This window comes from Pelodiscus sinensis, chromosome 6, assembly GCF_049634645.1.
Source record: "Pelodiscus sinensis isolate JC-2024 chromosome 6, ASM4963464v1, whole genome shotgun sequence".
NCBI lineage: Eukaryota > Metazoa > Chordata > Testudines > Trionychidae > Pelodiscus > Pelodiscus sinensis.
Window position 1 is genome coordinate 112,639,244 of NC_134716.1, and position 22,560 is coordinate 112,661,803.

The 22,560-nt window shown below is 41.8% G+C and overlaps 1 protein-coding gene across 4 annotated transcripts; it reads right to left on the reverse strand.

Annotated features, from left to right (window-relative positions):
• Nucleotides 1-192: 192 nt before the first annotated feature.
• On the reverse strand, nt 193-22,378 carry C6H18orf54 (chromosome 6 C18orf54 homolog). 4 transcript variants are annotated; one of them, XR_012904980.1, is made up of 9 exons: nt 22,110-22,378; nt 19,922-20,248; nt 18,142-18,915; nt 13,064-13,214; nt 11,427-11,535; nt 7,493-7,624; nt 6,358-6,444; nt 3,668-3,841; nt 454-587 (listed from the first exon to the last, which is right to left on the reverse strand). XR_012904980.1 is itself a non-coding variant. In XM_006136916.4 (8 exons), exons 2-8 carry the CDS (start codon nt 20,196-20,198, stop codon nt 449-451), a joined length of 1,656 nt encoding a protein of 551 aa, XP_006136978.2. In that variant the 5' UTR covers nt 20,199-20,248; nt 22,110-22,377; the 3' UTR covers nt 193-448. The 4 variants fall into 4 exon arrangements, 2 of the variants coding, with proteins under 2 accessions (XP_006136978.2, XP_014435986.2); XM_006136916.4 differs by lacking the exons at nt 3,668-3,841; nt 6,358-6,444 and adding an exon at nt 6,503-6,576 and having other exon boundaries at nt 193-587; nt 22,110-22,377; XM_014580500.3 differs by lacking the exons at nt 3,668-3,841; nt 6,358-6,444 and adding an exon at nt 6,503-6,590 and having other exon boundaries at nt 449-587.
• Nucleotides 22,379-22,560: the final 182 nt, after the last annotated feature.

Here is a 22,560-nt window from a genome sequence, read left to right on the forward strand (position 1 = left end):
TCTTGATCAAACAAACAGCCAAACTCTAATACATAGTAGATTGTTACACAGCCTTCCTGTTTGGGTAACTTTTCTTATTTCTATCAATTTTGTAGCAGAATCTGGGGGATGTAATAGAGTCACTGAATGCAGAATAGCATTTTGAGTTCCTGAATTATGTTATTTATAGAACGCAGAACTTCTTCTTTGAAGGCTGCTCAAGTTTTTTTTAATAAAATAAATATTTTTATACTATGAATCTTGACAGATTATATTTTACATTTATTATTCATACACTTTGGAGTTTTCACCTGAATATTAAAAGAAATGTAGAAACGATGTATGGTACTTTTAAAATAATACATACTTCTCTCAAATTAAATACAAATTAAAAAATGACCTATGAAACAGCTCTTAAAAACGAAAGTTAACGGTTACTATACAGGTACTAATATTTTCATTACATAGACTACTCTGTTTCCAACAAAATATTTCTGATTTGTATACTGTTTTTTTCCTTTCTATCTTCTGGATGTTGAGATTTCTGATCTTGTTTGCTAGTGGTATCTTCAACTAGACCTTTGAGCCGGGACAAATGGTGTAAAGCCCTAAATTAAAAAACACAGAAAAGAGACTTATCAACCAAATATATATTATGATTTAAGTTATGTAAATTTAACAGATATGGAAGTATTTCCTTAATACAACTTACTAAGCTTTGAGGAATCTTTTCAAATTAATACATAAAACTGAAAAATTAAGTATCTTTTAAAGGCTGATATAAAGGAAATTTGAACTATAGACAACATTATACTGCATTTCTTCATTCTTTCTATAGATATCTATTTTTACTATTGAGAACTATTAAAAGTATGTGAGGATGATATTTTGGGTTGATTTATATAAAAAAACCTCAATCTCCTCTTGGCCAAGGATTTTGCCTGGCAAAACAATTAGTGCTTCAAATTGTATAACTCGGAATTGATATATTATGTCTTGATTTTATTTTCATTTTAATCAAGGAGTTTTAAAGGAGAAGACTGGTCCTTTGCTTTCATTACTTACTTGAGTGAGATAGTTTATTAAAAAAAGAATTGCAGGGTTTCACGTGACTCAAAACTAGTAAGTTTTGGTCTAAATTTGAGTCCTTCCACAACTTATACTTAGAGATTCTGGTTTGGACTTCAGGGCCAATGTTTCTATTTCTTCTCTTAGAATTAAAACAGTTTAGTCTTTTTGGTAACATATATGGAGCTTGCCAGCTCACCACTACACAGTAATTTCCCAGGAACTCTACTGGAAAACTCATTACATGAACATACCAGGAAATCCTTAAGGTACAGGTAAATGTCCATGTGCACATGACAAAATTAAGTCATTTCTTCACAATCTACTATACTGAACTAGAGATGCTCTCCTTCTCTATGCCCTCAAATTTTTATGCTTAAAATAAGAATACATTAATTTTATCAAATTTTACAATTGGGGCATGTCTGACTACAACCTTTCGCTGCAGCAAATTATTTTGGCATAAAGCTTTTGAAGTTAGATTTGCTTGTGCATACTGGGATCCTTAGGATGGCATTGCACATACTCACCAGGAGTACCTATTGCAACACACCATAGGTAAAAAGTCTCAGGAGTAGCCATGTTAATCTATAGCTGCAAAAACGAGGAGTCCTGTGGTATCTTAGAGACTAACAGATTTTGTTAGTCTCTAAGGTACCACACAGGACTCCTCATTTTTGCATCATGGATAGATATCCCAGAGGACAACTTGTCACCATGCAGTACACTGCCTTTGGAAAGTTTTATAATGCCTGGTGGGGCAGAAATGAGTTGTGCTGGGACAACTGGGATTGCAAGGTCAAGTTTCCATCATACATCCAAATCTAGTCCATCATTTTTGTGCCTATTTTGAAGACCCACAAACTTTTGACGACTTATTGTTGTCCATCTCTGACAGAAGCAGGGAGGGAGTCTACATAGCTTTGCACTGTCCTCGCAAGTGTTCCAAGCACAGGATGCATGATCCTCCAGTATCTGCAGAGCCACAAGAGCCCTGGGGAACGTGACAATTTTCTGGAAGTCAAATTGCTTTGGGAAACAGTGAGAACCAATTCAAAATTGTTAGTGGTGTTGACAGAACATGTGTCTGAGCCAGAGAAATAACCACTGAAAGATGGGCAGATTTGGGATAATGAGCAGCGCTGCAGAACTTTCAGATTTGAAAGGCCACATCTGCGGATCTCTATGCTGAACCCACCCCAATCCTCTTATATAGGCACTCCAGAATGAGAGCTGCATTGGCAGAGAAGAAGCATGTGGTAATTTCATCTATGACTAATACTGACATTGCACCTATAGGATGATGATTATTACAGTGTCATGGATACTATGAGTTCTGTCACCATGTACAACAAGAATGAAGTGGGCACTCTGAATACTGCCAGACATTCTGGAGCATATATATATACACACACACACACACACACACACACACAGGCAGTCCCCGACTTACGTGGATCCGACTTACGTCGGATCCCTAGATACGAACAGGGTGAGGCAACTCCCGCACATGCGCAGCAGCATTCCTGGGGCTCGCTCACCTGGGTCCTAGGATCCTCCTTCTCCTCGGGCTGGCTCTGACTGGGGTCCCGCAGAGCTGCCGGGCAGAGGAAAAGTTCCTCCCCACGCCCGCTGCCTCCCCCCACCCCCGTGCCAGCAACAGGCTGCCCCCTCCCCTGAGCAACAGGCTGCGGAACAGACAAAAGCAGCCTCTCTGCCCCTCCTCCCCTCTATACATGCCGGGCTCCCGGAGCGCAGCAGCGCCCCGGGGCTCGCTCACCTGGGTCCTAGAATCCACCTCCTCCTCCTCTTCGGCTGGCTCCAACTGGTCTCTGCCTGCAGCAGCTGGCCACAGGGACAGGGATCCTGCAGAGCTGCCGGGCAGAGGAAAAGTGCCTCCCCACGCCCGCTGCCCCCCCCCCCCCGCGGCCTCGCATCCTGCACGCCTCCCCCCTCCCGTCCTGCCAGCAACAGGCTGCCCCCTCCCCTGAGCAAGAGGCTGCCGAACAGCAGACAAAAGCAGCCTCTCCGCCCCTCCTCCCCCTATACATGCTGGGCTCCCTGGGCAAACAAAGACTCCACCAAAACAAACAAAGTGCTGGCCTCATTGTGTTAGCAAAAAAAGGACCCTCCTCCTAGAACCCTGGGTGGTGCGTGGAAATAAAGCTATTAGCTCAAAGCATGGTGCAGAGCTGTTTGGTATTTGATGAGTTACTCCTTTAGTCCTGAGTTTGTCACAGGGACAGAAATAGATGTGAAATCTTCTGAACAGGGGAACAGACAGCAAAACAAACATTAGAGGGGAGTTAACCTTTCCCTATGCTATCCAAAACTAAAAAAATGTTTGGCTAGAGTTTCCCCTACAATATGTACCAGTTCCGACTTACATACAAATTCAACTTAAGAACAAACCTACAGTCCCTATCTTGTACGTAACCCGGGGACTGCCTGTATGTGTGTATGTGTATATATATATATATATATATATATATATATATATTTTCTAAACAAATTTTATCAAGTAACAAAACAACATCAAAATTCTGCTCGATATAAATACATACATTAAAACCTTAATACGTTTATGGAACAGAGCTTAAGAAAGGGAAGGAATAGTAACCTTAATGTCTGTTTTAGCAACACATGTCTCATGGATCACTGCATGTGAAGCTATAGTTGTCCCGAATGTCTCCTGATGTGGAGTGAAAAGGGTAGAGATGGAGCAAGACTCCACAATTGCACATCCTCCATTCTCTTCTTCCTCCAATTTCACACCAAGGACCTGTGACTTGATCTACAACACATGGTGATGGGGGGAGGAGGGGTCGTCTCCATCAGATATGGCATGCAGCTCTTTATAAAAGTGGCAAATCTCTGTTTTGACACCGTATTGATTGTTGGTCTCCCTGGCCTTGTGACACATCTGCTGCCATTTCTTTGCTTTCTCATGGCACTGCTACTGATCTCTATTATGCTCCTTCTCTTACATTCCCTGTGCTATGTTACATTCCCTGTGCTGTCCAAACATGTATATGGCTGTGCCTGCACAGTTTCTTCTCACAAGCCCAGAAGATCTATCATCTCTGGTCTAATCCAAGTTGGAACATGGTCAGCTGGGCAGTTGCACAGCCAAGCCAAGCTGGATAATTAGGAAAAGGCATTTAAAAATATTGAGCTTAAAAGGTAGGGGACGGGGGTACTCTCCAGCTCTGTGACCCCTTGCATCTGATTCAGTTCATAACTGTGACCAACGTGGTCAGTGTCAGGCATTGAGAGAGAGTTGTTGGACTGTTAGGCTATGTCTAGACTGCAGGCTTCTTTCGAAAGAGGCTCTTTCGAAAGCATCTTTCGAAAGAGCCTCTTTCGAAAGCATCTTTCGAAAGAGCCTCTTTCGAAAGATCACGTCTAGACTGCAGGCGGATCTTTCGAAAGAGAAATCCGCTTTTTCGAAAGAGAGCACCCAGTGAGTCTGGATGCTCTCTTTCGAAGACAGCCTATTTACATTGAAGAACGCCTTCTTTCGAAAGAGGAACTTTCGAAAGAAGGCGTTCTTCCTCGTAAATTGAGGTTTACCGCCATCGAAAGAAAAGCCACGTTCTTTCGAATTAATTTCGAAAGAACGCGACTTGAGTCTGGACGCAGGGGAAGTTTTTCCGGGAAAAGGCTACTTTTCCCGAAAAAAACCCTGAGTCTGGACACGGCCTTAGTGTAATGCTGTGTCTATATCCGTACTGCATCAACCTCACTTATATAGCTCAGTGGCCAGTTAGAGAGACATCCTTACTATGTCAGCATAAAGGCGATCTTTCATCAGTGGGAGACAAATTTAAGTGTACACAAATGCACAAGGTCCATGGCAAGGAGGTTTACATTAGTCTAATTTTGTAGTATAGACTAAGCCTTGGTCTAGAAGTCAAATTAGTATGCTAAAATAGTGCATCACAGTGTTAGAAATGTGTCAGTACCTAAGAGTTGTATTATTTTAATTTTTTACATTTTACTTTAGTAGGGGGCTATACCCCCTGCTTGTTATACTCGCCAAACCCCCCTCCTCCGGTTGGGGAGGGCCCAGGACCAAGGCCACTCCAGCCCTGGCTCTTCCCCCTGCCCTGCTGCCGGCCACTAAGGAGGGAGACTAAGGCGAGGTCTGCCTGGCTCTCCCCTTCCCGGCTACTGGGGTATATGGGGTGGGCCGAGGCCATGGCCACCTCTCCCCACCTGGCTGCCAGGAGGAGCTGGGCCAAGGCTCTCCCTGCTTTGCCAGGGAGGGTCTGAGGCCACCCCATCCTTCTTCCCTGGTCTCAGTTGCTGGGGAGTGCCTGGCCCAAGGCTGCCCTGGCTTTTGCCCTCCCCCAGCTGCTGAGAGTGGGAGGGCTGGGTTGAAACCATGCTGGGCCACCTTCCCGTCCCCCGAATGCTGGGAAGGGCCGGGGAAAAGCCGCGGCTGCTATAGCTCTCCCCCTAGCTGCTGGGAAGAGGAGGGGAGTGCCAGGTTGCAGGCATCCCCAGCTTTCCAATGTGGACCCTGGCTGGGAGTGGGTGGGGCTTGACTCCTGTATACACAGAGTGATGTGATGTCATCTGTCCCACGTGAAATTTATTTACACACACACACACACACACACACACACAGATTTAACATAATACAATAAATAGTGAAGACTGGCAGTTTGTTGAAACAGAATTATATTCGAGTTATTCACTTAAAGTGATTCTATTATGAAATCTGGGGTTTTTTCCATTCTGTATTTTAGTTTTCAAGAGGTTTCCTACAAATTTATTTAAATGAGATTAATATTTATTTCATGTATGGAAAAAAGTTTCGCTCAAGTAAAAACTGTTCATTATGAAGTTAAAAAAACTAAAGGACATCAGCAATGAAGAATTCCCAAGCAGTAAATTCTTTTCTGGGGAAGGACCAACCCTCTGGTTACTCTTGAAGCAACAGTTATGCGTCTACACACACATACTCTCTATTAAATTACATGGGCTATTTTTGTTACCACATTGCATTACAAGTTCACATCTATTTTTTCTGCCCACTATTCTCTCCAAATTCCTTTCTTCCACCTATTGAAAATTATAATGTAACATGGTTATTACACTTTAAAAAAAAAATCTCTAGGTGGAATAATCTTTTTAAAATTTCTTGTCCCTTATTTCTAACCTCTCCAAGTCTTTATTATTTCAGTCATCACCTGCAAATTTTATAAGATTTCCAGAAGATATCATGTAAATGTTATGATAAATCCCTACAGCTTCTCACTAGATACTCCTTAGAAAGCTACGATATGTATTTTTATTATTCACCTTTAATACTGTTTTATTCTTCAGCTAGTTTCCAATCGATGTGGTAATTCTCATATCCACGATAACTTAATTTTTTTCCAAGTGAGACTGTGAGACAGAAGGAATGTTTAATTACATAGAGTAAGAGAATTAGCAGTGCACTTACCTCCGAAGGGACTTGGTAATAGGGATCATGTCATTGTCACATAGCTTTAATTCAGCAACTGCTTCTTCTGAAACCTTAAAAAAGAAATCTGTCAAATATAAACAAATGACTGACAGTGTCTGTCCCAACAGTGTGTGGGTGACCATATTTGAAATATTAATTTCAAAACATCTCTTTAAAAAAAAGATATATTGCTAAACCAAAGTTCACTAAAGAGGTAAGATGAAAAAGAAGAGACGGGGAAGAGCGACTGACTTCCATCCTAATATAGGAACATTCTTAAGATTATGCTTAAGTACATCCTAATTCAATAAAGCACTTAATAAGCATGTATTTAGTAGTAAGCAGATGCTTAAGTCCCTTTGGTTTCAATAGGTTTAAATGCTTTCCTGAATTGTGGTCTTTGTGGGTAAAAGTTAAAAGGAGACCACTAAATTATTTCAATTGTACGTGTGGCGCTCTTTGGAAATCTTATAGTCTGTGGACTCCAAAAGGTTTGCAAAACACAGGTTGAAAAGCATTGAAATAATATATAACAAGCCTAATTTATAACGTAAGAAGGACACGTTTATACTCTTCGGATATTTGTACCCTGTTAAAACCAAAGAGAATGATTTGGGATGGCCCAAAGTACTATGAGCAGTGGTTTGGTTTGAAATTAAGGGGGAACTGTAGGCTGAATCCTATTAGGAAAAAGCTTCCTAACATGGAGCTCCATTAGGCAGTGGAACTGCTTCCTCAACAGAACAGGTGCAAGTTCCACTACTTGTGACAGAGTTACAGTAAACTGGATAAAGCAGTAGAAAAGCTGCTTTAGGAAACAGTAGTGCATTGCTAAGAATATAGAGAAGATGACAAAATAGGTAATTAACTTTGACTGGAATGAATCAGAGTAACAATTTTTGTAATTTGGCTGGAATTCTAGCCCTTATAAGTACAGTCCTACAGAAAAATTATATAAAATATTAATATCAATAAGAAACTACTTACTTTTTTTAACTCATCATTTTGTTCAGCAGTTTTATTCTGGTTAAAGCTTTCATGAACTGCTTGCAGGTTGAACAACATTAGCTTTAAAGCTTCAACTGGACCATGATGGTTACCTCCAGAAAAAGTATTTTCCTAAAACAAAAAGCAGAAAGATTTTGATCCTGCAATGAGACAAGAGCTATAACATTTTTTCAATTAGAACTGCTACTTTTTTGGGTGACAATTTGCTAGTTGTGATCTATGTGAATTTTCTCTTTTTTCAATTTATATAGAAATAGCATATAGAGCCTCAAATCCCCACTATATTAATTTTATGACACTGTAACCCATGAAACCAATGTCAGTAGAGTGCAGTAGATCTTGAGTAATAGAGGACATGTATATACTGCAGTTAAACACCTGCAGATAGTGTGGGCTTGCAGGGGTTGGCCAAGGGTCTATTTATGGTGTAGATATTTGGATTTAGGCCCAGGCTCTGAGACCCAGCTCCCTTGTGGGGTCCCACAGTTAGAGTACCAGCCCAAGTCTGAATATTTACACTGTAATTCAACAGTCCCATAGCATGAACCCACTGACTTGGGCCAGGTGTGTAACTGAATTGTAGATATTCCTAAGGCACAATCAGGGCTAGAAATGGTAAAGGAAGTAGAAACTGCTCTGATAGCAAGCTGGTAAGAGCTCATACTTTTAGTATTCCTTAACTCCATTCGACAGATGTAAGTTACAGTAATGATGAACATAATCATGTACATGTAAAAATTTTTAATTGACAATTCCAAATACCAATTTTAAATAAATTGGTAAATCCAGAATCAAACTTAACCCCCCACATTCACCTATAACATACACCATATCCTCTCCAATACCTGAAAGGTAAACACCTTGGGAAAGAGTTGTTTAAAGAATGTGAACTGTGAATTTCCACATTTTCCAATTGTTTAACGTGTAATTTTAGAAGGCACATCAGTAGCTTAAGAACAAATATCACTTGTTTCCAAATCTGCCTACTTTTGTTAATAAATAACACTTCACATTGCTAATGTTAAAGATGAGAGGACTTTTTATAAACTGCTATTTATAGGGGAAAGTTATGAAACTAGACAGTTATTTCTTTGCAAGGATCTCTCACCTCCCCACCCCTCCACAACAGAGGTGATAAAACACAATATATAGAAATGACAAAGTAGGTTGCAAATGGCAAGGGAGTCAAACATAATAAAAAAGTCTTAAATGAATCAAATTGTACCATAGAATTTCTATGGGAAGAGTAATGGAAATACAGCAGTATTTCTAAAATATATCTAAAGGAAGCCTGCTAAAAAACCTGTGGGACCACTAGATAATCAAGATATAAAAGGAGCAATCAAGGACAATAAAGCCTTGAAAAACCTAAATGATTTCTTTGCTTCAGTCTTAACGGCTGAGGACGTTAGGGAGATTCCCAAATCTGCACAGTCTTTTGTGGGTGATGAATCTGAGGAACTGTCCCGGATTGAAGTATCATTAGAGGAGGTTTTGGAACAAATAGAAAAACTTAATGTTAACAAATCTCCGGGACCGGATGGCATTCATCCAAGGGTTCTAAAAGAACTCAAATGGGAAATTGCTGAACTATTATCTGTGGTTTGTAACCTATCCTTTAAATCGGCTTCCGTATCTATTGACTGGAAGGTAGCCAACGTGACACCAATATTTATAAAGGGCTCTCGAGGAGATCCTAGCAATTACAGACCGGTAAGTCTAACTTCAGTACCAGGCAAATTAGTCAAAACAATAGTAAAGAATAAAACTGTGAGGCATGTAGAAGAACATAATTTGTTGGACAAAAGTCAACATGGTTTCTGTAAAGGGAAATCATGTCTTACTAATCTATTAGAGTTCTTTGAAGGGGTTAACAAACATGCTGACAAGGGGGATCCAGTAGATATAGTATACTTAGATTTTCAGAAAGCCTTTGACAAGGTTTCCTCACCAAAGGCTCTTGTGTAAATTACATTGCCATGGGATAAGAGGAAAGGTCCTTTCTTGGATTGAGAACTGGTTAAAAGACAGGACACAAAGGGTAGGAATAAATGGTAAATTTTCAGAATGCAGAGGGGTAACTAGTGGTATCCCCCAACGGTCAGTCTTGGGACCAATCCTTTTCAACTTATTCATAAATGATCTGGAGGAAGGGGTAAGCAGTGAGGTGGTAAAGTTTGCGGATGATACTTAACTGTTTAGGATACTAAACTGTTCAAGACAGAAGCAGACTGTGAGGGACTCCAAAAAGATCTCACCAAACTGTGTGATTGGGCAACAAAATGGCAAATGAAATTTAATGTGGATAAGTGTAAAGTAATGCACATCAGGAAAAATAACCCCAACTAGACGTACAGTATGATGGGGGCTAATTTGGCTATAACAAATCAGGAAAGAGATCTTAAAGTTATTGTGGATAGTTCTCTGAAAACTTCCACACAGTGTGCAGCGGCGGTCAAAAAGGCAACTAGGATACTAGGAATTAAGAAAATAAGATACAGAATATCTTACTGTCCCTGTAGAAAACTATGGTACGCCCACATCTTGAGTGCTATGTACAGATGTGGTTTCCTCACCTCAAAAAGATATTTTGGCCTTGGAAAGGGTTCAGAAAAGGGCAACTAAAATGATTAGGGGTTTGGAACGGGTCCCAGATGGAGAAAGGTTAAAGGGACTGGGACTTTTCAGTTTAGAAAAGAGGAGACTGAAGGGGGATATGATGGAGATATATAAAATCATGAGTGGTGTGGAGAGGGCGAATAAAGAAAAGTTATTTATTAGTTCCCATAATAGAAGAACTAGAGGACACCCAATGAAATTAATGGGTAGCAGGTTTAAAACTAATAAAAGAAAGTTCTTCTTCACACAGTGTGTAGTCAACCTGTGGAACTCCTTGCCAGAGGAGGCTGTGAAGGCTAGAACTATAACAGAGTTTAAAGAGAAGCTAGATAATTTCAGAGAGGTTCGGTCCATAAAAGGCTATTAGCCAGGGGATAGAAGTGGTGTCCCTGGCCTCTGTTTGTCAGAGGCTGGAGAAGGATGGCAGGAGACAAATCGCTGATCATTGTCTTCGGTCCACCCTCTCTGGGGCACCTGGTGCTGGCCATTGTCGGCAGACAGGCTACTGGGCTAGATGGACCTTTGGTCTGACACAGTACAGCCATTCTTATGTACCATTTGAGAAGATTGCTGACAGTGACTAAAATATTCAGGGAGACTGGAGAGGCTACAAAAAAACCCAGAAAACCTATTAATAATGAGAGATTTCAACTATCCCCTTATTGACTGAGTAAGTCTCCACAGATCGGGACAGAGATAATATTTGTAGGCACCATAAATGCCTTTGAGACTATATTTTCCTGGAGCCTACAAAGAAACAGGCAATTCTTGATTTTGTTCTAAATGGTGCACAGGATCTGGTCTATCTGGTGGACTAAGCTATTCCGTTTAATTAAAAGACAAGAGTAAAACGAATACAAGAAGAAATGCAATACATAATTAACCTATGGATCTCAACTGACTGACAAAATTATCACTGAGATCAGATATTACATAAGGACAATGACATCATGTAATCCAAGTAATTACTGCCTCTTAGTAAAATATAATACACAAAATTCAAGCAAGCAATGAAACAATTAGTGTTAACTATGGATTTTAAATTGAGGTTTTTTGGGGTAAACATGGAACCTCTGAAACTTGTAGTGGTTACAAGTTTACATACAGGAGAGCAGGGGGAAGGCAACTTTGCATGGGGGGAGGGTGGGGCAGGATGGCAGGATCTAGTGCTCATGGGGGAGTTGGCTTAAAAGCTGGCTTCCCACAAGCACAGGCTCATGCCTGCTCCCCCACCACACTGCTGCCTCTGATACAGAAAGAAATATTACATGACAGACAATTTTACTTCACCTACCTGACTGTCATGATTTAAACAGTCTTCAAGGAATTCATTAACAATGTGAGCCTTGGGAGATTGTAGAGTGTTTTCCACTTCGTCACACTGTACAGGCACCGGGGGTTTGCTAAACAAAAAGACAGACATGTAATGGAAAGAATGAAACAGCTTTACAAACTCAAATTGCTATAAGGTACTTTATTATATCATTGGGAACTACTGTTTTATATGTTTATAAAATATGCAAACAACAGTAGTTGGCAGAGGGTGTAAAGAACAGGATTAGAATGATACTGATAAATTGGAGAAGTGTTCTGACACCAATAATATACAATTAAAGACAGACAAATATAACGAGGGAGACAAAAAATATCAATTTTAAAATATGAAGTAGGAAACAAATGCCTTCAGAAAAGAACTGCTGGGTTATAGCGGGTCACAATTTGAAATGTAGTCAACCGCATGATTCTATGGTGAAAAGGTAAATATTCTGTGGCATACTAACAAAGATATCATACGTAAGACGTGAAACTGTTCTGCTCTACCTGGATCTGGTGAGGCCTTCAGCTGCAATACTATGTCCAATTTTGGACACCGCAGTAAGAAAAACATGAACAGACTAAAGATAGTAGTACAAGAGAGTGTAACAAAAGTGATAAAATGTTTTGAAGACAATCTAAGAAAGGTTGGAAGAACTAGGCATGTTTAGTCTAGAGGAAAAGAGACTGGGGAGGTGAACATAAGATTTCTAATATATAAAATTATAGAAATGGCCACAATCAATTGTCTTGCCCTCAATATGCAAAAGGAATAGCAAATATGGCAGGCGACCTGACTGTTGAGCTCAAACACAAAAAGGAAGTTTACAAGAGGAAAAGCTCTAATGCATCTAAGTGTGCTGAGTGAGTTGGCTGATGTAATTACAGAGCCACTGGCCATTATCTTTAAAAACTCCTGGGCTATGTCTACACTGGCCCCTTTTCCGGAAGGGGCATGTAAATTTCACCAGTCGTCGTAGGGAAATCCGCGGGGGATTTAAATATCCCCCGCGGCATTTAAATAAAAATGTCCGCCGCTTTTTTCCGGCTTTTAAAAAAGCCGGAAAAGAGCGTCTACACTGGCCCCGATCCTCCGGAAAAAGTGCCCTTTTCCGGAGGGTCTTATTCCTACTTCAAAGTGCTACTTCAAAGTAGGAATAAGACCCTCCGGAAAAGGGCACTTTTTCCGGAGGATCGGGGCCAGTGTAAACGCTCTTTTCCGGCTTTTTTAAAAGCCGGAAAAAAGTGGCGGACATTATTATTTAAGTGCCGCGGGGGATATTTAAATCCCCCGCGGATTTCCCTACGACGACTGGTGAAATTTACATGCCCCTTCCGGAAAAGGGGCCAGTGTAGACGTAGCCCTGGTGATCGGGTAAGGTCCTGGATGATTGAGAAAAAAGGCAAGTGTAATGCCCATCTTTAAACAAGGGAAGAAAGGAGGATCTAGGGAACAGGCCAGTCAGCTTCACCTGTTCCTAGAAAAATCTTGGAGCAAGTCCCCAGGGAATCTATTTTGAAACACTTGGGCTATGTCTACACTGGCAGCTTCTTGTGCAAAAACTCTTCCAGAAGAGCAGGACTGCATTATGACTTTTAAAATGTTTATTTACTCACAAAGCAACTGGAACATTTTCCCACGATCTTTCTCCTTCCAATATATCTACGGTACAAGGGCTGTCATCATTTTTCAGAGCACTTGATAAATTCTCAACAGAAGACTCTAGAGTTCTCTTTGCCTTCAAAATAAGCAACTCAATCTGGTCATCTAAAAAAAAAAATATCACACCACCACCCATTACTATACACTAAGATTCTTCAAATGAACGATTTCACTTTCATTATTCAATTATTCCATTCAGACTTATTCTAAATGACTTGTAAGACACTGGAAATAGTCTGTCCTCTTTCAGATGTTACTGTCAAAATTATAAAATGTAGTGTTTAAAATTTTGCTTAAATATGGAATTAAGCATCTTCATATGGAACTATGGGTGTGTCTAGACTGCATGGCTCCCTCAAGGGAGCCATGCAAAGTAGTTTACCTGACATAGTCAGTGAAGCGGGGATTTAAATAATCCCTGCTACATTCAAATAAAAATGGCCGCTATGCTGTGCCAACAATCAGCTGATCCGGCACCGCGCGGCAGTCTAGATGCGGCGCAGTCAACAAGGGAAGCCTTACAGGAGTGGTTGACAAAAGCTTCCCTTGTCGACTGCGCCACATCTAGACTGCTGCGCTGTGCTGAATCAGCTGATTGTCGGTCGGCACAACGCGGTGACCATTTTTATTTGAATGAAGCGGGGATTATTTAAATCCCCGCTTCACTGACTATGTTGAGTAAGCTACTTGACATGGCTCCAACAACGGAGCCATGTAGTCTAGACACACCCTATGAGACTAATTCTAGGCACTATTTTTTAAAATCTTGGCAGATGATTTTATAAAACAAATAGGCCTCTATTCTAAGCTCTAAATTCTCAGAAAAATCTCAAATACAGAAAAATCTCTTCCCAACATAAAATACATCCCAAAAGATAAGATAAACCTTCAACACACCCTAACAATTGGGAGAAAAGATTTTTCTTGTACCACATCCTGAAGGTTAGTCTGGTAGAGTTAGGATAGGAGAATTCCAAAATGTGAGCATCCCTCCCAAAGAATGCCCTATTGAAAGCTGGTTCCTGCTTATAGTGGGGAGACCTCCAGCTTCAGTGCCTTTGCAGATCTTTATTTTGGCTGTAAGGCAATGGTCTCCAACCTTTTTACACCTAAGATCGCTTTTTAAATGGCAGAACAAGCCAAGATCTACCACCCTGCCCCTTCCTTGAAGCCCCGCCCTCTCTATTCTCCCCCTCTCCATCACTTGCTATCCCCAACCCTTATACTGCTGCTTTTCCCCCCAATTCTTCTGTAGGAAGAAGTTTTTCCAACATTTGGCCTGTCTAGACTGGACCAAATGTCAGAAAAACCCTTCTTTTGGAAGCCCGTTATTTCTCATGGAAAGAGGAATATAGGGGCGACCAAAAGATCATGTTTGCTCTTCCACGAAAAGAAGTGGAAGAACAAACGCATCCCTGGATGCAGAAACGTTTTTTCTGGGATATCTCTGGAATCCTGAAAAACTCCTGCTGTCTAGCCATACCCTCGCTGGGTTGAGACAGGATATGTAGGCTCCGGGGTGGGAATGAGGGGTTTGGGTGTGGGAAGAGGAGAGAGGTACAAGCTCTGGGAGGAAATCTGGATGCAGGAGGAGGTGGATAAGGGAACGCTGGCTAGGGAAGGGGACTCCAGGCTGTGCAGCGTTGGGGTCAGATGTAAGGTTAGGGTACTAAGCAAGCCACAGACTTCTGAATGTGAGGGTTCAGGAATTTGGGTTGGAGTATGTGAGGGGCTTAGGGCAGGGGGTTCCAGTGTATGATAGGCTCAGATGTCAGTTCTGGGGGAAAGGGGAATGCAGGAGTGTTATGATGCTGTGGCCAGTTGGGGGCTTGGCCCCAATTGGGGGTTTGTTGGCTAAGCTTCATTTAAAAAAAACTACTTTGTCAAACACAAAAAGTTTCTGCATTGTCTTTATTTTTGAGAAGGGCAGGGAACCTGCTTTGAGTCAGGGGTCACTGACTCACAGAAAAGTCAGTTGGTGCCACACAAGTGAGATGAAAAAAAAACCCTCCTCCAGCCCCCCTCCCTCCCAAGCTTCACTAATGTGGCCCCAACTGTGTTGGTGGGAGCAGGAGACATAGTACTGGGGAAGGGTGCTAGACAGCAGAGGACAGGGTGCCAGTGGGGACAGGTTTCTGAGGCTGGGGAGAGGGAACAGGGGACTGGGTAATGAGGAGAGGGGGCTGGGGAGAGGGAACAGGGTGCCGGGAGAGCTGGGGACAGAGTGCCAGTGGAGACAGGTTTCTGAGGCTGGGGAGAGGGGAGTGGGTGTCGGGAGGGCAGGGGATAGGGTGCCACTGGAGACAGGTTTCTGAGGCTGGGGACAGGATGCCACTGGGGACAGGTTTCTGAGGCTAGGGAGAGGGGGCAGAGAGTCCCTTGCACCCGCCTCCTCCCAGGACCTTCCCACCCCCCCCCTCCCCCCCGGGAAGCTGGCGCATGCCTCCTGCGGCGCAGCCAAACCCCTCTCCCGCAGCGCAGCCAAACCCCCATGCGTGCCTGCCCTGGGGCCAAACCCAACTCCCATGGCGCAGCCAAACCCCTGCGCATGCCTGCCCCTGGGCCAAACTCCGGGGCCGATCCCTGGCCCCCGACTCACCCCTCCTGTGGCGCAGGGAAGCCACCACACTCCTCCTCCAGGGCCGATACCCCCTCCCGCAATGTGCCCAGCATGCCACTACGCTGGAGGTAGGTAGTGGGGCTTCTCGGGGATGGGGGGAAAATGGGGGGTGGGGGGACCCGAATGCCTCGTGATTGACCAGTCGATCGTGATTGACTGGTTGGTGACCATGGCTGTAAGGCATATAACTGTTCAATTGTACATGCGAACTGAAAGGAAAATGAACAGATGCTCACAGCTACAATCTTTCCAGGCAGTCAGAGTTTTCCTTTCATAGCTCATGTATAGAATACAGCACTCAAGATTCCTTAACTTTTAAAGTATTTTGATATTCAAATCATTCAATCAAATCTACATTAATATTGAGGAATCTTAAATGGCTGGCAACAGGTGAATTTTCCCTGTTATTGTTATTTAATAGATGCTTCAAGCCCTCCAAATATGCTAGTACACACACCATACATAAAGTCCTGTGGCAACTATAGACTAACAGATTTATTGGAGCATAAGCTTTCGTGGGCAAAGACCTACTTCATCAGATGCATCTGATGAAGTAAGTCTTTGCCCACGAAAGCTTATGCTCCAATAAAACTGTTAATCTATAGCTGCCACAGGACTTTTTGTCACTTTTGCAGATTCAGACTAACATGGCTACCCCTCTGATACTTGACACCATATGTAATTACATATAACTGCGTTAGTTAGGTTGCAAAGTCAAGCACTCAAAAATGAATAAGTAGTGGATTTATGATTTCACATACAATCCTAAATCAGCAAACCTATCCAACCGTCCTCTGAACTGAGTGAGGTACATATATTTTTGGGAGAAAAAAGTCATGATCATAATTAAAAACAGCATTATAAAACAGACACATAAATGGGGGTAAACAAAAATTGTGGCAACATCCATAAATCTAACATTTCCTAAATTCAGAGGACTTGACTTTGCCATCTAAAATATTTTAAATTAGATTTTATATGAATTTCCTGTTTATTAAATAATTCCCATCCCAACTACACATTACCATCTATGTGAATGCTGAAGCCTGACCACTGCAGCACAGACTTCTACCCTTTAACGACTAACCACTTTAGTGAGCATTATCAAATACTCAATGGGATGCTTCCCATGAACAATTTACAGCTACATTTCGAGCAGCAGGAAAAAGCTGAAGTGGATGGGCCACTGGCACCACATGCTGGGGGATATATGAAAGGAGTCCAGCTCAACAAGCTGTTCCCTATCCTAAGAATTGAAAGAGCTCCTGCTCCACATCGTGCCCCCAGAGAGGACTGGAAACTGAGCACAAAGTAGTTGTGGGTCAAGCTTAGCTAAAGAGTTGGGGGAGCTACTGCCCCATGTTATGCCCTTGTAGGTATAAGGTATGACTCCTGTTCCCATTTAGAGGGTATGGGGATAAGCAATGTCCAGCTCACCTCTATTTTTTCCAGTTACAACTGATCACAGATATGCTCAATGCAGGGCCTGCTGCTGCTGTTCTGAGAGAAACTGGCAGAAGCTGGCCACAAAGGCAAACTGCTAGAAATGCGAAGTCAAGGTGCATAAGTTAAAATGTGTTAATTCTAGATGGGTACTCTCATTTAGAAGTAAAGTGCCCTTTGTTTATTCTAACTTAGGAGAGGTCAATATTATTGACGCTACAATGGCACAACTATAGTGTTGTAGCTGTGCTGCTGTAGCTGCAGAGTGTACACATATGCTAAACTTCCAGTTTTTTAAATCCACCTTCCAAGAGGCAGGAGCTAGATTGACTGAGCAATTCTTGTGTTGACCTAGTTGTGTCTATACCAGGACTCAAGTCAACTTATTTATGTCTTCCAGGGATATGAATTTTTCACACCACTGAATGGCAGTTAGGTTAACCTAAATTTTGGACGTAGAACAGCTGTAAATTGATGTGGTACCAAGGTCATTTTACTCCTGAACAACAGAATCCAGTAAGTGGGTGAGTAAGGTTAAATACGCTTTAATTTATGCATACTGACTTCAGACCCTTAGTTGGTTTACCTTAAATGTACTAAGGGTTTGTCTTCATGAACAACAATGCAGTGCTGCTGTAACAGTTTAGTGAAGATATTACAATGCTGACAGGAGAGCTTCACCATTCACCTCCCCGAGAAGCAGTAGCTATGCTGAGGCCAGAAGCTCTCTTACTGACACAGAGCTGTCTAAACTGGAGGTTAGATCAGAAGAACTATGTTACTCATGAATTTTTTACTATTAGATACATTTTTTACTATTCACCAATGGTGAATGATATGAACAGCCTTACTGTGCAGTGGTTCACTTTGCACAATATAGCAGGACCATGTTTTGTCACGTGTGACTAAAAGTTACATTTTTGCATTCTCAAAAAACATTCACGAACAAACCATGAATAATGTAGTTACCTCTGAATGGCTGTTTAGACTGTCTTGAGAGAACATTGCTAGGTTGGAAGTGTGCACTTGGTCTGTCATAGCTGCAATTTCCTGTTACTTCATGGTCATCTGTTGGATCCACATAACTATTTTGTTCAAAAGAATTACAGTTCAATTTATCCACAATGTGAGTTTTTTTCAGATTCTCACAATTTTTTGAAGAGGAAAATTCTTCTTGTATGTTAAGTGTTTGAATAAAGCTTTGATTAGCTGAATCAGATAAAAGGTTATTACTCTTTAGCCAGATTGGGTAATTGAAATCAGGAATGCTACTTATTCCAGAGACATTCAAGTCAGACTTATGGCTAGTAAGCCACCTTGGATAATTCTTGTCAGAAACAGGTATAGAGTGTTGTTGGAAACAGTGATCTCCTGAATTTTCTTTAGAAAATAAAGAATTATATTTGTGAGATTTATATACATTGTATTTCTCTTTGCCAATGTCTCTATTCTGATTTTGAGTATCCACAGCATTGTCTTGGAAACCAAAGTCTTTTTCAACATCAAATGAGGAATTCTGATATGGATAGAAGGCCGATTTTTTCAGTGACTTCCTAATCCACTTGCCACTTTGAAGCCCTAACCCAGAAGGAGTCCTGTAGATAAAAGGCAGTGATCCATCTGCTGGAAATGCTAATAGATCATCTGTGGTGAGACTAATTAAGTCCGGGTCACAAAGAGTTTGTCTTATAAAAGGTGAGGCAATTGAGTTTAGTTTCACTTGCTGGTTAAAGTCTTCCAAAGCTGAAAAAACAAAGAAACTGTTTTTTTACACATTTTTCTAAATTTTAAAAATGCATCAAAATTATGTATTCAAAAAACCTACGATGTATTTTGCACATTACATTTTTTTTTACAAAATTACAGTGTGAATATTTTGTACTGATGTTTCAAAGCATCAGTGTCAATTTTAACTCCACTTCTCTCTAAAATGAAAAAAATAAAATCATTTAAAACTTTTGTCTTACTCCCAATGATTCAAAACACTCATATTACCTCTGTAGAAATGTAGAGGGGATTGGTTATTAGGGAACTGAATGTGTAACTGTTTACAAGGTTCATCAGTTAGCATGCCTTGCTGTCAACGGCAGCAGCGCTGTGGAGGTGGGGGGGCAAGAGCTGGGGCATGTGAGGAGTTGGCTTTTAAGCTAGCTCCCTGTGCACACTGGGTCCCAGGGAGCCAACTGCCCCCTTCCTGCTTGTAACAACTGAATTTTCAGCAGTTACACATTTACTTTGATAAACACATTTTAACATCCCTAGTGGTTATGGAGGAGATCACAGATTCATAGAGTACTAGAACTGGAAAGAACATCTAGAGGTCACCAAGTGCAGTCCCCTACCCTCACGGCAGGACCAAGCACCATCCAAATCATCCCTGATAGATAGCTATCCAACCTGCTCTTAAATATCTCCAGTGATGGTGATTCTACAACCTCTGTATGCAAATTATTCTGGTATTTCACCATGCTGACAATTAGGAAGCTTTTCCTAATGTCCAACCTAAACCTCCCTTGCTGCAGTTTAAGCCTATTGCTTAATCTAGCATCTTCTGTTGTTCATCTAACCAAAACAGGGCACCATTCAGATAAGTGTTTTGATGTCAGTATAGGACTGTAAATGAAAGCATATTTCAAATTAGGGAAGTTAAATTTAGTTTAGTCAACTAGTCAATGGAATTTCCATTGACTAGTCGATAAGCAGGTGAGTGGGGGAACCATAATTTAAGCTTAATTTATAGGAAACGTACCATATTTTTGTACAGAACCACACTTTGCTGACTTATCTTTAGGAGTACTCTGACCTATGCAGATTTTTCCAGTGCTAACTTCTGAAGACATAAGACTTTGATTAAAATCTTCAATATAGGCCTCCAAAGCCCGAGATGCAGAGTCATACACCTTGTCTTTGTACTGAATTGAGCTGTTTGAGTGGGAATTACTATTGTTAAGGCTGCAGCTTGCTAGGAGAGAAGACACAGTCGATTCAGGTGAGAAAATGCTGTCTTTTTCAAATGAACATGCCATAGCTTTTATCCAAATGATTAGTAGAATCCCCTCTCATCTTTCTGAAGAGTCTGAATAAAGAAACAAAAATATAACCAATCGCTATAGCGATACAGATATTTGGAAATACAGAAGTATAATGTATGAGAGGATGTATTTAATTGTCATGCATCAACATGTTTATTAATTTCCAGTAAGACTTTTACCAATTTTGATAGCTTTTAAATCGGGGTGAAGAACCTCTGGCCTACAAACCGCATATGGTTGTTATGGCGCCAGATGGTTTGTTTACTTGAACGTCCACAGGCACAGATGATCGTAGATACCAGTGACTGTGGTTTGCCATTCCTGAGCAATGGGAGCTGCGGGAAGTGGCCAGGGCCAGAATGGGAAAGGCAAAACAGTCACTGATAGCTGCAGGGCTCTTGTGTCTATTGACACAAGAGCCCTGCTGAACTGTGTACAGCCCGCAGGCCTGACGTTCTCCACTCCTGTTTTAAATAGTGCAGCTAACAGATTCCATTCAGCATTTGAAAATTTGTATTTAAACTGTAATCCAGATAGTCAATCTAGCTACCGACTGCAGAGCTTTACAAATAAATAAATATATAAATGCATGCATACACCTATGAGTAGGCATTATCAGAAAAACAAAGGCAACAAAACAAAGACCACAGAACAAAAATAAGTCTGCATCTGGACAAAGAAAAGGGGAAAGAATCTGAATGTTCATATGCAAAAGGCACCCCATATTCTGTACTGGCCACATTGTTTTTCCAAACATTAAATACTGAAAGATCCTGGTTTAGCAAGAGGGGCATTTAGCAGATGAACAGATGAAAGTCTGCCAGACCACTGGATTCAGCTGGAACATCCTAGAAAGAAATCCTTCTATAACATCACTACTAGCACAGAAGACCCAAAAATTAATGAAGCAAACTTGAACAGACTAGTAAAAATGGCTTTAACATATAAGCAAGTCAGTCAATTGACAATACCAAGGTAGTAAATCGCTATCACTGCAGAAATGATTGGGAATGGAGTATTAAAGAACGTTGCCAACTACAGTTGTGGGGGGCATTTTACAGGCTGTAAGAGCTTCTTAAATCCTCTTATCTATGCAATTAAAGTTAATTTAAATTGGCTTGGCTATAATAATCTAATGGATTGAAAACTGACTGAAAATTCATAATTGTAGAATAGTGCTAAATTCTGAAGCTAGGATTTTCAAAAAGGCTTAAAAGTGTTAAATCCAATGGAAAATAGACACCTAGCTCCCTTAAAGCACCTTTGAAAATCAAAGCCTCATAAAATGAATCAACTAATTGAGGGCATCTCGAGGAGTACAGGACAAACTATCTAACTGGGACCCATATGGGAAAGATTTAGTATTTTTATTAAGAGGATACCACAAATTGTATTGATGTGTAAACTGTGACAGCACGAGGGAGGGAAGGAACTGGTTTGCCAAGGAAGAGCTGCCGTCTGGTGGAACTCCATGGTGTCAATACCAAAGGAGAAATGTTGATCCGCACGGTCCAGCAAATAATTGGAAGTTACACAATTTCTCTTAAAACGTTTTTACTGAAACGGCTACTCAAGGATTCAGGTGGGCGCCTCGGCACAGGACAAGGAAGCAGAGAGGATGACCATTAGCCAAACAGAGCAAGAGAAGGAGGTAATGTATTTTACTGGACCAACTCCTGTTAGCAAGTGAAGCTTTGGAGTCACAGTTAAAAAATTGTCTCTCACCCCCGAAGTGGGTCCAGTAAAAGATAATCTCACCCCCACTGTGTGTCTCTAATGCCCTGGAACCAACACAGCAACTACCCTGCAAACAGCCAGACGCAGTGGCAGGCGCAGCCACGCCTCCGACGTAGTGATGTCCCCGAGATGTACCGTGCCCGCTTTCTCCAGCTCCCCCAAACTTACCTCCCTCCCCGGCGCAAGCTGGTCACGTCACGATGCAGGGCTGTGCCAAGCCCTCCATCCCCAACGCCGCCCCTTTCTCCCCAGAGATCTTCCGGGCGTGGAGGCTGCAATTCTAAGTCGACGCCCCCGCAGCAGCGCTAAGGCGCACACGGAACACGCAGCGGCAACGACAGCTCTCCTCACCACACCGACTGTTACCGCCCGCTAGTTCAAAGCACGACACCCCCTCTTCCAAAATGGCGCTTGACTCACTGCGCAGGAGCACGCGGTCGCATGCCTTTCTGGGAGTTGTAGTTCGACTCCCTCGTCTGCGCACGCTGTGGACTACAACTCCCAGAATGCCCAGCAAGCCATTCCCACACGTCTCTGAAGACTGCTGGGATTCAAAGGGTACGGCTAGACTGCGGGTACGTCTAGTATCCCGGGAAAAAGCTGCAGTCTAGCCGTAGCC

Bases quoted from the DNA above. Each gene is read 5' to 3' on its own strand.
- C6H18orf54 (XM_006136916.4), bottom strand. From the start codon at position 20,198: ATGGCATGTTCATTTGAAAAAGACAGCATTTTCTCACCTGAATCGACT. The intron at 18,916-19,921 runs GTACGTTTCCTA...TTGTTTTTTCAG, and splicing joins TGGTTCTGTACAAAAATATG to CTTTGGAAGACTTTAACCAG. The intron at 588-6,502 runs GTAAGTGCACTG...TTTTTAATTTAG, and splicing joins ATTACCAAGTCCCTTCGGAG to GGCTTTACACCATTTGTCCC.